Genomic DNA, 15,923 nt, shown 5'->3' with positions numbered 1-15,923 from the left:
TTGGCAGAGTCTCTAGTTACAAACTATAATTAACAATTCTTGTTGAATTGTTACCAATGTGAAATCACTTGTATGTTGTAACACACAAAGGGATATATGATGTGTTAAGCAGCCAATTAAGTCAGTACTGAGACTATATTAAGATGAGATGTTGGAAGTATATATTCTTTGGTATTCCTATGACCTAACTGTCACATTCATAATAAATCGGTTTATTCCTTGACTAGAATATAGGAAACACTATTCAACTTTGATTATAGTTAATGAATTATAGATCACAATTTTCCTCACAAGTGTTCAGTGCTTTTCAAATAGTCCATCAACGGCTGTGCAACTCTTGATTACCTGGCTTGGTGTACCTTTAAGGACTGGACTGAGAACTGCTTTAAGACAGCACAAACCAGGGCTTTCCAGAAAAAGAGCAAAGCCTGACTTTGCATGGCCTCAGTTTAAGCTTAAGATTCCAGTCCCTTTTCAATTGTGGAAAAGACCAGAAATTGAACTGTACATTTTCAGTTGAACTTAATGAAATCAGAAATAAACTGACTGATAAACTAGCCTCATAAGATGGCTGACTTCACCTAAGGAATTTCCTGCTCAGCTTGAAGTGTAGGGAGTGGAGAGAGGGCAACTTTGTCTTGTTAACATGATTTGAATGATAATGAAGAGAAACATTTCCCTGTTCTTCACTCTTTGCAGTATCTTGGAGCTGCTGGAAAGTGAAGCCCTGGCTTTTTTGCCCACCCAACAGTGAGAATGGCAGGCGGGCAAGGAAACTGCTACTGTCGTAATCTGGCAAGATCCAGTGCTCTCTCATGCCCCGCTTCCCTACCTACGCTCTGAAGTCACAGGCACGTCTTAACATACCTGCATTTACGTACTCACATTGAATTCCAGGAATAATAATGTTACTGCCCAGTAACTAAACAAACATGTTCACACATATACTAACACACACAAAGACACACACACACACACACACACTCACTCACACAAGCACAGACAGAGAGAGAGAAAGAGAAAGAGAGAGAGAGAGAGAGAGAGAGAGAGAGAGAGAGAGAGAGAGAGAGAGAGAGAGAGAGATGCTCTACAGCATGTCAGAGTTCCACACAATTAACCCAGGGAGCTGGTTGAAATCTTAATCAGTGCATCATGCAGTAAGAAAAAGGCAACCATTTCCCACTCTCCCCCATTAGTCTTCAGAAAGTCACTGAGCTCTAAATGAATCTAGTAATCTGGTGCAGTGGAAATCCCTGCTAAAAATCCTTTTTGATCCACAGTATTTTGGCAACAATCATGTGCTCTCTCATTTTATGTGGCTAAATTAAAGCAGATGCATAGCTTCAGATTAAGATGCGTCTCTGTTTTTTTCTTCAAACATGAACTCAACCTAAGTGAAGAGGTTAGAAATTTCTGTTGTGCCAATTAACTGCTTGAAGTGGATATTATGGGACACATTAGTGTCAGAAGTTAAAACATACACTCACCGGCCACTTTATTAACTACACATTGCGAGTACCGGGTCGTACCGCCTTTTGCCTTCAGAGCTACCTTAATTCTTTGTAGCATAGATTCAACAAGGTGTTGGAAACATTCCTCAGAGATTTTAGTAATGCAGTTGATGCAGATTTATTGACTGTACATCCATGATGCAAATGTCCTTTTCCACCACATCACAGTACTCTACTGGATTGAGATCTGGTGATTGTGTGGACATGTTAGTAAAGTGAGTTCATTGTTATGTACAAGAAAAGTTTGAGATTATCTGAACTTTGTGACATGGCACATTATCCTTTTGGAAGTAGCCATCAGTTGATGGGTACACTGTGGTCATAAAAGGATAGACATAATCAGCAACAATACTCAGGTAGGCTGTGGTAATGAGACAATGTGCCAAGAAAATATCCCCTGCACCATTATACCATGACCAGCAGCCTGAACCATTAATACAAGGCAAGATAGATCGAAGTGTTGATGTTGTTTATGCCAGATTTTGACCATCTGAATGTTGCAGCAGAAGTTGAGACTCATCAGACCAGGCAACATTTTTACAATCTTCTATTGTTCAATTTTGGTGAGCCTGTGCGAACTGTATTCTCAGTTTCCTGTTCTTAATTGACAAGAGGGGTACCCAGTGTGGCCTTCTGCTGCTGTAGCCCATCTGCTTTGAGGTTTAATGTGTTGTGCATTTGGAGATGCACTTCTGCATACCTCAGTTGTTATTTGAGTTAATGTTTTCTTTCTATCAACTCAAACTAGTCTGGCCATTCTCCTCTGACCTCTGCCAACAACAAGGCTTTTTTGTCCAGAGAACAGCCACTCTATTTTCTTTTTTGGAACATTCTCTGTAAACCCTAGAGATGGCTGGGCATGAAAATACCAGCAAATCAGCAGTTCATCATCAGAAATACTCCACCAGACCACCTAGCACGAACAACCATGCCAGGTTCAAAGTCACTTAAATCACCTTTCCCCCACATTGTGATGCTTGGTTTGAACATCAGCAGGTCTTATTGACTATGTCTACATGCCTAAATGCACTGAGTTGCTGCCATATGGTTGGCTGATCATATATTTGCATTAAGAAGCAGCTGAACAGGTGTATTTTGGCGTTAATGAGAATATTTGGAAGTATTACAACTACATTTATCAGATGTCAATAATACATCAACTCAGAAGGAATGATTAATTAGAATAGTAATGTCTGTGGAATTTCTATTTTAAAGTAATCTTAAACAATATGCAGTAAAAAGAAGGCCACAAGCAACTGTGTTCATAACGTATATTATTATACCTGTCACATTATTTTTGCGTTACCTCTTAAGATTTGATTATTTAATGCTGAAAAATCAAACTTAGACAAGGCAAACTGCCAATGTACCTACCAATAGAAGGTCATTATAGCCCTCTATTAAATTTAATTTCAGAATAAAGTACATCACAATCACCTTAAAGAGTATTAAAAAACAGAAGCATCGTTGTGTGGGAAACAGTCCAAAACAAGATTCAAATTCACGTTAAGTTGAAAAAGTATAAACACAATTTAAAAACATTTTCAATAGCAACAGTAACACCAATTACCATTCATTGAATACCACTTTACTGGTTTTTGAGAGCAAGACTAGGTCAATATTGTTTTAGATAAGAAAGGGGTGCATAATGGCTCCTAGTGGACAATAATGGAATAACAATAGTTTGCATTTTGAAATGCAATAAGGCAACATAAGGCAACTAGGGGAAAGAAAAATATCAAATGAAATTTATCCGGCTTTGCCAAGAGTATTTAACAGTGATGTATAATTAAGTGATATGTTTTATAATTTTCATTTTTGGTATTCAAAGCTCACGTAAATCCAACTAAACCAGTTTTGAATAAAAACTCTCTTATCAAATTAATAGTGACATATTTTGGACATTTATGCTTTGAAATATGATTGATTTTCTTTTTATGGGAAATGAGGGCTTGGCACGAGCGCGTCTTTACATTTTTCTGGAAATTCGACAACAGAATGACTTTTTTCTCGGATCTGACCCGCGCTGTGAGGTAAGTAGATAGGTTCGTCCCTTTTGTCCTGCGGCTTCTTGATTGGTGGAGACAGCATCTAAGGAATGTCAAGAAATGATTTAAATACCACTTTCCCCCCAAAGTCCGTAGTGAATACTATCTGAACGACGTTAAGAAACGGTTGTACGAAGGAATAGCCTACGAATGGAAATGGTTTTCAGAGAAAATTAACAACTGTATATTTATAGAAACTTGTTCGAATTTTGACTTCGATATTTATAAAAGGTGTTTTAACCGACACTTTTAAGCATTTTTTAGGATATCGGTTCGTTTAGGTGAGTATACATAAGTTATAGCGCAGTTCATAGATGTGTTAAAATGCGCTCGGATTGTACAAAATTAGGAATGTAAAGATTCCTATTAAATTGCGCACGAAGGTGACCACTAATTTTACACTTACAGCTCCTTCTGACTGCTTGCTTCGGAAGGGCTGAGTTAATTCTGACCATGACGTTGACGGGGCTATTGTTACTGTTGATGCTTTGGAATTCAGAAGGCAGTCGAATGGCAGGTGAGAGTCTTAATACCTTGTGCGATTTTACTTTTCTTGAGGTAACTTCGATAGTCTGTGGGGGAAAAAAGTGGCTGTCTCGTTTCCATTTGCTGATTTGAGTAAACCTAACGCGCATTGTCCTCTAGGATTTGTGTGTTTTTATTTTAAATGTATCCTTCAATTTACAGAGAACAGAGACGACAACAGTGTATATGATCTTTTCGAGCTTGCGCATGTCCACAAGAAGAACCACGGAGTGAGCCTTGTGAAGGGACCGGATCCTTACAGTCCCGCTTACAAAATCTTGAACCCAAACCTGATCCCCGCAATTCCAGAGCTCTCCTTCAGGGACCTAATTTATTCCATTCAGGCAGAAAAGGGATTCCTTTTCTTGGTTAACTTCAAGCAAGCCAAGAAGACCAGAGGCAGTCTTATGACTGTGGAGAAAAAGGATGGTTCAGGTCTCATTTTTGAGATTATCTCCAATGGAGAGGCTAACACTTTAGATATCGTTTACACCACAACGAACAGACAGCACGTGGTCTCAATCGACGATGCTCATTTGGCAAGCGGCAACTGGAAGAACATCACTCTGTTCGTGCAGGAGGATCGCGCACAATTGTATGTTGGTTGTGAAGAGATAAATACAATTGAACTGGACGTGCCTATCCACCACATTCTAACACAGGAGGCTGCCGATATTGCTACCCTCAGGATCGGGAAAGGAGTAGTGCAAGACAGATTTATGGTGAGTGTTCATTAACTTGCAGCATATTCCTCTAATTCATGGACCCCAGGAATTGAATTACTGTACCGAGGACAGTACTTGCATAGCTGGGAAGCATTAAGTTGCGCATCTTCATAGGCGCTCACTTTAACTTCAGTTTAAATATTAAGTTCATGTGGACGTGTTTGGCAGTGCTATTGACATCTAAGAGTAATATTAAAACAAATGTCACCTATAGGGAACTGTCTTGAATCTTCTCCAGTTCAATATGCTAACTGTCTCTACAGGGAGTTCTCCAGAATGTGCGCTTTGTTTTTAGAACAACTTTGGACACAGTGCTTCGCAACATGGGATGTGAGAGCTGTAAGTGAAAACAAAAGTGCTTACTAAACCCCACATAGTTTTTGAATTGAATCATTTTAAGTCAATACCAAAGAAAGCCATCCCAACATCAAAGTTTGTTCTCTGCATTAGCTACTTTCATCATAGACATCATCACCCTAGACAATCCCATGAATGGATCCAGTCCAGCTATCCGCACAGATTACACTGGACACAAGACTAAAGGTAAGCCCCACGTGCTCAGTCATTATGCTCTAAATCTGAGCTCTTTGCTGGACTGTAAAATGTCAGTGCTATTGTTTCACTAATGTGTCTGTGATTCAGATCTCCAGGATATCTGTGGCTTCTCTTGTGAGGACTTGGCCAGCATGTTTAAGGAGCTCAAGGGCCTTGGTATGGTGGTTAAGCAGCTGTCAAATGAGCTCCGCCAAGTGGTGAGTATCAAAACCAGCTGTGCTCAGCTTGTGCTGCCTCAATGCGTGTGTGTGTGTGTCTCTCTCTTCCTCTGTCTCTCTATTCAGCTACTGAGCCACTTGCTCTTTAGTCACTTCATTCTCCATGCCAAACCTCAAAATTAACCTCAAGTGAATAGCTCTTGTTTTTCTATTTGCCATTCCACTGATTCATATGCAGTGGAATCTCTCCTGTGACAGTGTATGACTCCTTCTGTGCAGTAGCCCTGGTAAAATGCCCTCTTTGTCCTCCTCTTGTTCTTCCAGACAGCAGATAACAATTTAATAATGAACCAGATCAAGATCCATAGTGGGGTGTGCTTGCATAATGGCATTGTCTACAAAGACAAGGACGAGTGGACAGTGGACAGCTGCACCCATTGTACTTGCCAGGTAAACCTGCTGCTCGGGCTGAGTGGTATTAAAGGAATAGCGTAACCAAATGACTCTAATAATAATTAACAATAATTGGGTTAATAATTGGAAAAGGCTAGTGTTGGGACTGTTGGTTAAAGAATTCCTTTATTTATCATCATACTACTCATTAAATAAATGATTGCTAGTATATTTTACTAAGCCAGTCAGTGTAGATGGGAAAAGGGCAGGGGTCACAATGAGTTGGAAGTGGAGTGTTGCGGTTATGTGAACTTGGCTGAAGTGTGTCCATAAACACAGACCATCTTATTATTAGCTGGAGAAAAAATGGTGTAGTGAGAGTTGTTAAAGACCAGTTATAGGCCTTTATGATTTTTGTGCGTGTGCACCATGGCTTACCCCACAGCAGGAGGTAGTTAGGCATTCTTTGGCTAGAATACCACAGGGTTTCTCTGCCCAAGTCAAAGGTCACTTACTTTCTCCTAAATACAGCCATTAGCTTTGGCAGAGAGGTTTGTGTGTACACACTGTAAAGATAACCAGAACTCTCTATAATGAACTCCACAATAAGGGCCAAGACTTCTGACCTGAACAGGGCACTCTTTTCCACAGAACTCTGCCACGATTTGCCGGGAAATTTCCTGCCCGCTCATGCCGTGTGCCAATGCTACCGTGCCTGATGGTGAATGCTGCCCACGCTGTGGAACTCGTAAGTCGAACATCTAACTTCAACATTGTGCCATCAAACCTGCATGTTACAACACACCAGTAAGGATTCTGTCCTCTGTTTGTTATGCTGCGAAGTGTTATAATGGTTTTAAAATCTTTTGGCCAGTAGTGATCAAGTCTTAAGCAACTGTCTCTCTCACTCTTTCACTCTCTTTCTCCCCTCTCTCTCACCTCAGCGAGTGACTATGCTGAGGATGGCTGGTCACCCTGGTCTGAGTGGACCCACTGCTCCGTCACATGCGGCCGTGGCATCCAGCAGCGTGGCCGCTCCTGTGACCGTATCAACAGCAACTGCGAGGGCACCTCAGTGCAGACCAGAGACTGCTACCTGCAGGAATGCGACAAGCGCTGTGAGTCACCACATAACATCTCTCACTCTATATCCATCAACCACAAACTGGGAATTATTACCTTTTTAAATTTATTTAATTTTATATCCCTTATATCGAACGCCAAATCAAAAAAAATGTTTTGACTGATATTCTAATTTTGGTTGGTAGTCAAACAAGATGGAGGCTGGAGCCATTGGTCCCCGTGGTCCTCATGCTCAGTGACCTGTGGGGAGGGTGTGATCACCCGCATTCGCCTCTGCAATTCACCCACCCCTCAAATGGGTGGCAAAGACTGTCAGGGAGAGGGCAGACAGACAGAGCCATGCCAGATGTCTCCATGTCCAAGTAAGTACTCTGCATTTTCACTATGTGCATGATAAACCTAACATAAAACAAGTTATTATAGTATAATAAGGTAATAACATTTACCTACATTAAGGGTTGGGATTGCATTTTAAAGCCCTAAGGATTTAACAAAACTTAATCTGAAGTACAATATGAATTGCAGTTAAACTCATCATTATTTATCCCTCTCTGCCAATTAGTCAATGGAGGCTGGGGGCCGTGGTCACCTTGGGATACTTGCTCTGTCACTTGTGGTGGGGGACTGCAGAGCAGACATCGCCTCTGTAACAACCCTGTGCCCAAATATAATGGGAAAGCATGCGTGGGCGATTCCAAAAGCACCCGCTTATGCAACTCTCAGGACTGTCCCATTGGTAAGCAGGACTAATGTTTTTACACACAGTCTAAAACACCACACATCAAATTTCAGAGTAAAACTAGAAACTATTTATCCATACTCAGTTTATCTGCCTAAAGACTGAAATCGCCACTGATCAGTTTAGTTTAAAACTCCCTAATTTCACTGATAGTATCAAGATGGAAACTGTTTTCTTAGAGCCTAAGTCTAGCAAACCTTAAACAACCTTTGCTTTTCTCAACAGATGGCTGTCTTTCCAATCCTTGCTTCGCTGGCACTAAATGCACCAGCTTCATTGATGGCTCATGGAAATGTGGAAAGTGCCCTGCTGGGTATCACGGGGATGGCATCCACTGTGAGGACATTGATGAGGTATGGGCAGTGTAAAAAAGATTGGTTAATAAGGTCACATGGTACTAGAGTGGTTATTTTAGTCTAAACTGTGTTTCCTCTGTTTCTGAAGTGTAAAGAGGTTCCTGACGCCTGCTTCACACTTAACGGAGTCCAACGTTGTGAGAACACGGAGCCAGGCTACAACTGTCTACCTTGTCCTCCTCGTTACTCTGGACCTCAGCCTTTTGGCAGGGGCATAGAGAAAGCTATAGCCAACAAACAGGTGAGTAAAGATCTAACCATCTAAACTACTGTTCTTCAGAGTACAGTGTAGTGTTCACCAGTAAACCTGAATCATTTGATGAAAGTATTTATTTAGCTAATAAGCTGAATAAGATTTCTTAGTGCATACCAACCAGAACTATAAAAAACAGAGGGACTATCTCTTCTCTCCTTCAGGTCTGCGTGCCGAGGAATCCATGTCAGGATGGTACCCATGACTGTAACAAGAATGCCAAGTGTATCTACCTGGGCATTTTCTCTGAAATCATGTACCGCTGCGAATGCAAACCTGGCTATGCTGGGAATGGTTACATCTGCGGAGAGGACACTGACCTAGATGGCTGGCCCAATAATGACCTCCATTGCATTCAGAATGCCACCTACCACTGCAAGAAGGTACTCACAGTCCTCTTAAACATATGATTAGAAACCACCTGGCCATATAATTGAGGTTGCAACCCCTTAATCCAAACATGTCATCCTTCAGGACAATTGCCCAGACCTTCCCAATTCTGGGCAAGAAGACTACGACAAAGATGGAATCGGGGATGCTTGTGATTACGATGATGACAGCGATGGGATTCCTGATGATAAGGTGAGACAAAAACACATTCTTCTCATGGGACTGTTTGAAGTGCTCATCTGAGGCAGAGTGCTGCATTACAACTGAGTAAACAAAAGATCTGGAAGAAGCAGAGGAGTGATCAGTCCTGCCAGTAACATATAAATAATAGTTTTGCCATGGGCATCATGTCAGTGGCCAAGGACCTTTGATTCTTACAACCATAATTTAAAGTTCTATGTTGGGGGGAAAAATAACTTAGAAAGTAAACAGTAGCTCCACCAGAGGCAAATCTAACACAGTTGAATCCTGAAGCATGGAGTGCATGGCATACAGCCCAAATCATTGATTTAGTACTGGCTTTGATGTGTAAGTGTACTTCTAACTTTCCTTCCACAGAGCATGGAGCAGAAAATGGCCCCAGATGTTTGACTACCTGTTTTAGTATATCCGTTCAGTCACTGCATTGATGTTTGAACAAAGGATTTTACTAAACATCTATGCTTTACTAAACCTTTACTAAAGCTCTCTTCTAAAAATTCTTATTAAAATCTTTTTTTCTATAGGACAACTGCCCATTTGTCTTCAACCCAAGGCAGTATGATCATGACCATGATGAAGTGGGTGACCGCTGTGATAACTGCCCATATGACAGCAACCCAGACCAGACTGATACAGATAACAATGGAGAAGGCGATGCTTGTGCCATTGACATCGATGGTGATGGTAAGGGACAAAAAGCAAGTGCAACACAACAGGAAGCCTGTATATAGCTCCTTAAAGGGAACAGTCCAAAGTAGCACTTGGTCATGAAATCATCCTTTATTGCTCAGGTATTTTGAATGAGAAGGACAACTGCCCATATGTATACAATGTGGACCAGAGAGATATGGACCGCGATGGGGTTGGAGACCACTGTGACAACTGTCCGTTGGAACACAACCCTGATCAGGTAGGACTCTCTCCACTTCTAAGGTAATGTTTTTTCAGTTACTGTGACATTTCTTGCCTCTTTTTTCAGCTTATGAATATGAAGGAACAGACAGTATTCCTAGATTCCTAGATACTTAGGTTTTAGAGATTTGTACTTGCTTCTGACAGTATCTTTTGACTATAACTGTAATTTAGCTAAGTGACTATTGGGAATTTTTCAAAAAGCTTGAAAATCACATCAAATGAAGCCTTTGTTCCTCTCAGCTTTTCAGCTCAACTCTAATTAGAGTTGCATTCTATGTTAGAAGAAATAGGTCTGAGTAAAGATACTGACTGAAAACAAAAGATAAATGCACAATTTTCTTATGGCATATTGAGTCATGAATGGAAACACTCAGCTTTGCTATGAATAAAGACTCAGAATGACATTTCAATGAAAAGACAATTCAGTAAAAAGGAATTAGTGAGGCAGTATAAAACTAGTCAGTACCACGTTATGCCAATGGCATGTACATCTACATTCATTGCTTTCCTCCTACAGATTGACTCTGATTCAGATAATGTGGGTGACAAGTGCGACAGCAATCAGGACATTGACGGGGATGGCCATCAGAATAATCTGGACAACTGCCCATACATCCCCAATTCAAACCAAGCTGACCATGACAAGGACGGCAAGGGGGATGCATGTGACCATGACGATGACAATGATGGCGTGCCTGATGACAAAGACAACTGCAGACTTGCTTTCAACCCAGACCAGTTGGACTCTGATGGTAAGTACAATCATAAAATTATATGACTGGATTTGTTGTTGTTTTCTTTAGCATAATGTAACTTTGCTCTTTCTCCTAGGTGATGGACGTGGTGATGTCTGCAAATTTGACTTTGACCAAGACAATGTACCTGATATTGAGGATGTTTGTCCAGAGAACTTTGCCATCAGTGAGACAGATTTCCGCAGGTTCCAGATGGTTCCTCTAGACCCCACTGGAACATCACAAATTGACCCCAATTGGGTAGTCCGCCACCAAGGAAAAGAGCTTCTGCAGACAGTCAACTGTGACCCTGGCATTGCTGTTGGTAGGTAGCAGAAAAGCTCAAGCCAGGAGAACATCTCACCAGATTAAATATCTATGAGATCATAAGTAAACAATCACTGTCTTCTACTGTATTTCAGGTTATGATGAGTTTAATGCTGTGGACTTCAGTGGAACTTTCTTCATCAATACTGACCGAGATGACGATTACGCTGGTTTCGTGTTTGGCTATCAGTCTAGCTCCCATTTCTATGTTGTGATGTGGAAACAGATCACACAGACCTATTGGTCTCACACCCCCACAAGAGCCCATGGCTACTCTGGACTGTCCATTAAAGTGGTTAATTCCACCACAGGGCCAGGAGAGCACCTTAGAAATGCTCTGTGGCATACCGGAGACACCCCAGGACAGGTATTCAGCATTTTCTTTTCTGATAGAGAAAGTTTCTTAAAAGGGGAAAATGCTAGGAAGCTAGTTGTTTTAAGGATTATTATTCAGACTCCATTTGGATTTGGATTGTACATTCCAGGTGCGCACTCTGTGGCATGACCCCAAGAATATTGGCTGGAAAGATTACACTGCCTACAGATGGCAACTAATCCACAGGCCAAAAACCGGACATATCAGGTTAGTGTGGGTGGATAAGGAACCACCTATGACATACTTCTTTTAAAATGATTATTTTACAGTTAAATGGGAGAACCTCTCTCACACCTTTTTCTGCCTATTTGATTTTCAGAGTTATCATGTATGAGGGCAAGAAAGTCATGGCAGATTCCGGGAGTATAAATGACAAGACATACTCTGGTGGAAGACTTGGCCTTTTTGTCTTCTCCCAAGAGATGGTGTACTTCTCAGACCTCAAATATGAATGCAGAGGTAAATCATTTACAGGTTTTTATTTATAAAACATTTCCAAAATGTGTGTCCTTCACATAAACCCTTGGTTGATGCCTGTACTAATGTTTGTTTTTTTCTGTTCCTTCTGATCAGATGTATAATGGGATTGATTGGGAATTCCCTGAAGAATGTGCCTACCCTATTTGTCTTCAACCTATTTAAATATGTTGTGTATGTTCTGGGACAAAGCCTTAATGACTATTTCCTATTATGGGACCAAAGGACTTAAAGGTCAGGGCATGTGGCCTTGGGACTGACATGAGGTGTTATTTGGATGAGGACCATAGATCCCTGCAGCAAAGGCATGGATATTTCTGCAAGGAACCACAAAGAACCATTTAGTCTTCTGAATTTCTAAACTGGTCAGGTTCCCCCTCCTTTTTGGAGGACAAAATGGAAAAGTTATTGTCTGTAATTGCAAAGTTAAACCTCACATCTGCTGTGGACTATAATTATGAAAGGAAAAAACCTCTTAGAAAATTAAGAAAACAAATAGGAGTTCCACTTGTTTCTAGTGGGTTTCCACCCCCACAGAGGAACTGTTGAGAGAGGATGCTTGGGATGGTGTGAACAGATATGGACTGTAACTTTGAGAATGAGTGTTTTGAGAATGAATTCTGTGTATTTTTGTCGCAAACACCCCAGACTTAGAGACTTGTCTTGCTTTTTCAATCAGGTTAGTATGCCAGTTCCATAAAAATTGGATTAGAATTCAATTCACTACCAAAAGATTTTGTAGCTCATTCATGTTCTCAGGGTTAAAATGACCTTTGTCATCATCGTTTCAAAGCAGAAGTGTAGGTCCCAGAGGATTATTAAAAAATATATGTCAAAATAAGAAAAAGGTCACTGCATGTTACTGAGGTGTAGCAAGCAGATGTTTCAGTCACAGGCATGTTTATATTGTTGACAGAGCTTGGACAGACCTTGAAGTATTTCTCATCTTCTCTCATCTCATAGTAACTTACCACTACAAAATTCTATAACATTGAAGAACAAACTGCACACTTGGGGTATAATTTCCTTAATTATGTATTAAATAGTAGTGTTTTAATATTTATCAAAATCAGAGCAGATTTATAGTTTTTGTCCCTTAGCTTTCTAGCACAGAGTGCCTGACTAGTGCAGATGAGTATGTTAACAACAAAGGAAGATAAATATACAAATATTACCTCATTGTTGTACAATTGAAACCAACTAAAATACAAATATTCTAGCTGCAGATTATAAATGTTGGCTTCCTTAGTTACCAAATGTAGTACAATCATATATTTTTCAAATGTATATAGTAAATTTTTGGAGCTTTAAATACCCCAACAGGGCATAAATGGATTTTTAAATTATGTCGTGCTTAATGAATGAATGATGCATTTTAAAAGAATAAGTTATTATTGTTTGTAGCTGTTTTAAGAAATAATTTCATGTGTGTACATATATGCTATTTAAATAATTTATCAGGAAGTGTGACCTGACATTGGAAGTTTTTTTGTCTGTATAAACTGTTTGCACAATGATTTAAGGATGTTTTTATTTTTGTTTGTTGTGTATTTTGGGACCCCCCCCCCCCCTTTATTTTTTTTTTACAATTAAAGTTACCTTGAATTATAATATTACAATTTTATCCAACAAAATGCTGTTTTTACTCATATCACTTATTTTTTAAAGAACAACAAAACAATAAACAGTTTAAAAAATAAATTGATCTTGCTTCATTTTAATGTCTTGAATTTCTTTTGAGCAAGGTAAAATGAAGAAAATAGTTTTCTTTTCTATTGCTACTAAGAAGTTAAAACCTAAATGTCCAATAATCACCAGAGAATTCTTTAAGAATTAATCTGTTTTCAAGCAGCCATTATCCATCATCTACAATCCTGCAAAGTGACAAGCAGCACAATCTGCACAAGGGTAGTACAAAAACACCCTTATTACAACATATACTTACAGACGATGTTTGTGGATAAGGGAGTGGGTATTTTGGGGAGCCTAATTACACCCTGCTGAGACATTCTTCTAAGAGACAACCTTTGCTCTTTGTCTGCTTGATGTGTAAGTGCTAAATCCAAAAATAGAATCAGGTGTACTGATTTTATGACTTTTCACATCCTGTTTTAAAAGCCAATGGACATTCCCACAATGCCCAACCATTCATAAATTTCCCTAAACTTGGGGTCGCTCTGGCTAATATATGGCACATAATAAAAATATAAGGAAAACCAATCAGAAAACACATTTTTTTCAGGTTACAAATTACATTTTCAACTGGTAATTTTAAATTACTTTCCGAGACATAACTGTTTATGATGTAAGCACATAGTATAATATTTGCATTTTTAAAATGATTTGTTGCATACCAGTTAAAAAATATACAGAAATACACATTGACTTGAACAACTATATATGAATGCTCAGCTTATGGATAAAAATGAACTTGGCAGCAACATACAGAGAAATGCCCTTCTAGCAACAGCAGATAAAAAGAACTTGCACTTTGGAACAAATATGCCTGGAATGTTCTACCCATAAATCAAGCCATAATAATTTTTTTCCCAGTCTAACTTCAATAAATGTAAGGCTCTTGGTTAAAATTTATGTTTAACAAGTGTTCTATGCAGTAACATCTAAACATTTAAAACTAACAAACTGAGGCCAATTTCTCTGGCTCCATTAGCAGCTGCATTTGTGTTTCATTAGCATGCTTCAAGCTGCTGAGCGGTTCAATCCAGAGTGGCTTCTTCACACTGGTAGGAAGTGTTATGAGTTGCAGAGGCTTCCAGCAGCAAGTCTGAGAGAGCACGACTGGTCAAGCGGGGCATTCTAATCAGCAGAGATATGGCACGGGCATCCAGAGCACAGTAGGGTAAGGAGGACTCTCCTGCACCTGAACCAGAATGCCTGCTCTGGGCCATCTCACATTCCATCAGCAGGCTCCTCAGCTGCTCTTCAGGTAAGCTCTGCAGGTGCAAACAGAATCAGAGGAACATAGAGGCAAGCTGCTTGATGTGAAACATAACCAACCACCAAATCAAATCCAACAAATCAAATAAACGAAGTCTGATGACAGCAAATGCTCATCACTGAGGTTACTTTTGACAAGTACAAACATATTAAGGTGCCTTAAAATTGCAATTATTGCAATAACCTAGTATGTATCTTTTATCTTCCTTAATACTAAATTAACAGCTTACACAAATCATTTGTTGTATGCATTGGTAAAAAAGTTTAAGCACTATATGATCTTTTTACCCACTATTACTCCAGATTTTGCTCTGGTATTTTCTAATGATAAATCAAGCTGTCCATGAAGTTCCCTGAGCTACTTGTACTGGACCCATCCCAGAGAAGGTTCAGCTTTGGCCTGAAAAAACAGCCAGTGGCCTAGGATGGGTCCAGTTGGAGAGAAGGTTGTTTTTGTATCCAAGAGTAGGAAGAATCTGTGCTTGTTTTTCTAACTGGAGCTACAATGCTTCTCTGCCAAACACTCTGGGACTATGAGAGTGCAGAGCTAGTTCATCAAATGATGCCAGTAAGACCATCCTGAGAACAGCCGTCTTTAGAGTACCGTAAAAGCCATGTTTCCACACTTGGAAATGAATTATGCATGACGCATTTTACCCTGTGTATAAAACTGCTCTATGGTCCTGTTTGATACAGCAAATTTTTGGGCTGTCAGTACTGCGCCTTCCATACTACATATCTTTATCAGTTCTGCTCAAATGATCAGGGCCACCTCAAATGATCAAAACCACCATTTGAGTCATTTGTCTCCTGGTGGGTGTGAGCTTCCTTTTATATCCCATCTTATGGACTCCTGACCTACAGCCATCCCACACCATTCTTGTGTCTCATCTATTTATGGAACCTGTGTTTTGCTGGAGTGAAAATTAAGCAACGGTGCATAACAGCGTATTGGTCTTCTCTTCATGTTATGAAGCTGGAAGGCCTCCAGTATTCCTTGGGCTCATCTGACCCCTCAGACTCTACCCAAGTGCACACATGGCAGTCTCTTTCAGTAGCCATCGCAATGCCTCTGACTTGCTTCACTGATACTTTGGCTGTAGTGTATTACCTGCTGTCTCTGGCACAGTCTGTCAGAACTAATGACCTGCCTTAGGCCAAAAATGAGGAGGGCCCCGCTCCTTAATTTAACTCTTTGG

General features: G+C 40.1%; 2 protein-coding genes across 4 annotated transcripts in view; one reads left to right on the top strand and one right to left on the bottom strand.

The window, feature by feature from the left end:
• The first annotated feature begins 3,657 nt into the window (after nt 1–3,657).
• On the top strand, nt 3,658–13,467 carry thbs1a (thrombospondin 1a). Its single transcript, XM_027000233.3, has 23 exons — nt 3,658–3,840; nt 3,968–4,076; nt 4,247–4,806; nt 5,073–5,148; nt 5,260–5,352; nt 5,452–5,561; nt 5,847–5,972; nt 6,567–6,663; nt 6,860–7,033; nt 7,184–7,360; nt 7,561–7,734; nt 7,963–8,090; nt 8,182–8,334; nt 8,511–8,729; nt 8,821–8,928; nt 9,462–9,621; nt 9,729–9,847; nt 10,370–10,604; nt 10,684–10,911; nt 11,009–11,280; nt 11,399–11,496; nt 11,609–11,748; nt 11,863–13,467. The coding sequence occupies exons 2-23, from the start codon at nt 4,013–4,015 to the stop codon at nt 11,868–11,870; spliced, it is 3,519 nt and encodes a 1,172-aa protein (XP_026856034.2). The 5' UTR covers nt 3,658–3,840; nt 3,968–4,012; the 3' UTR covers nt 11,871–13,467.
• Nucleotides 13,294–15,923, bottom strand: part of fsip1 (fibrous sheath interacting protein 1) — a 29,970-nt gene continuing 27,340 nt past the window's right edge. For all 3 annotated transcript variants that reach the window (XM_081721433.1, XM_081721434.1, XM_027000195.3), the window contains one exon: nt 13,294–14,720. In XM_081721433.1, the coding sequence (XP_081577559.1) occupies nt 14,484–14,720 (237 nt within the window). In that variant the 3' untranslated portion in view covers nt 13,294–14,483. The remainder of the gene's footprint in view (nt 14,721–15,923) is intronic.

Source organism: Electrophorus electricus, chromosome 10, assembly GCF_041902795.1.
Source record: "Electrophorus electricus isolate QZ-2024a chromosome 10, ASM4190279v1, whole genome shotgun sequence".
In the NCBI taxonomy this organism is placed as follows: Eukaryota; Metazoa; Chordata; class Actinopteri; order Gymnotiformes; family Gymnotidae; genus Electrophorus; species Electrophorus electricus.
This window is presented reverse-complemented; position numbering and strand designations above follow the sequence as displayed.

Excerpts from the sequence above, each read along its gene's own strand:
- thbs1a (XM_027000233.3), top strand. The coding sequence starts at position 4,013 with ATGACGTTGACGGGGCTATTGTTACTGTTGATGCTTTGGAATTCAGAA. Across the intron at positions 7,361-7,560 it reads CCAGATGTCTCCATGTCCAA|TCAATGGAGGCTGGGGGCCG; the intron begins GTAAGTACTCTG and ends TCTGCCAATTAG. Across the intron at positions 8,335-8,510 it reads AAGCTATAGCCAACAAACAG|GTCTGCGTGCCGAGGAATCC; the intron begins GTGAGTAAAGAT and ends TCTCTCCTTCAG.